The following is a 329-nucleotide window of genomic DNA, read 5'->3' on the forward strand; positions in this document are numbered from 1 at the left end:
CCCCCGGGGTTCCCACAGGGAAGCCGGGGGGAGCTGCTGCTGTCGCTGTGCTACAACCCCTCCGCCAACTCCATCGTGGTGAACATCATCAAAGCGCGTAACCTCAAAGCCATGGACATCGGGGGCACGTCAGGTACGAGCTCCGGCTCCTGCCACGCCGGGCATCGCTGCCCGACACCCAGCCGGGGCTAAGAGGAGCTCCTCTCCCCCCAGACCCCTACGTGAAGGTGTGGCTGATGTACAAGGACAAGCGGGTGGAGAAGAAGAAGACAGTGGTCATGAAGCGGTGCCTGAACCCCGTCTTCAACGAGTCCTTCGCCTTCGACATC

General features: G+C 62.6%; 1 protein-coding gene across 1 annotated transcript in view; it reads left to right on the forward strand.

Annotated features, from left to right (window-relative positions):
• The window catches only part of SYT7 (synaptotagmin VII), a gene marked incomplete at both ends in the record, with an annotated part of 1,747 nt that extends 1,421 nt beyond the window's left edge, over positions 1-326 (forward strand). Inside the window, 2 exons of the mRNA XM_009580865.1 lie at positions 19-133; positions 214-326. Coding sequence (XP_009579160.1) covers positions 19-133; positions 214-326 — 228 coding nt within the window. The remainder of the gene's footprint in view (positions 1-18; positions 134-213) is intronic.
• Positions 327-329: the final 3 nt, after the last annotated feature.

This window comes from Fulmarus glacialis, unplaced genomic scaffold (assembly GCF_000690835.1).
Source record: "Fulmarus glacialis isolate BGI_N327 unplaced genomic scaffold, ASM69083v1 scaffold41066, whole genome shotgun sequence".
Classification (NCBI taxonomy): domain Eukaryota; kingdom Metazoa; phylum Chordata; class Aves; order Procellariiformes; family Procellariidae; genus Fulmarus; species Fulmarus glacialis.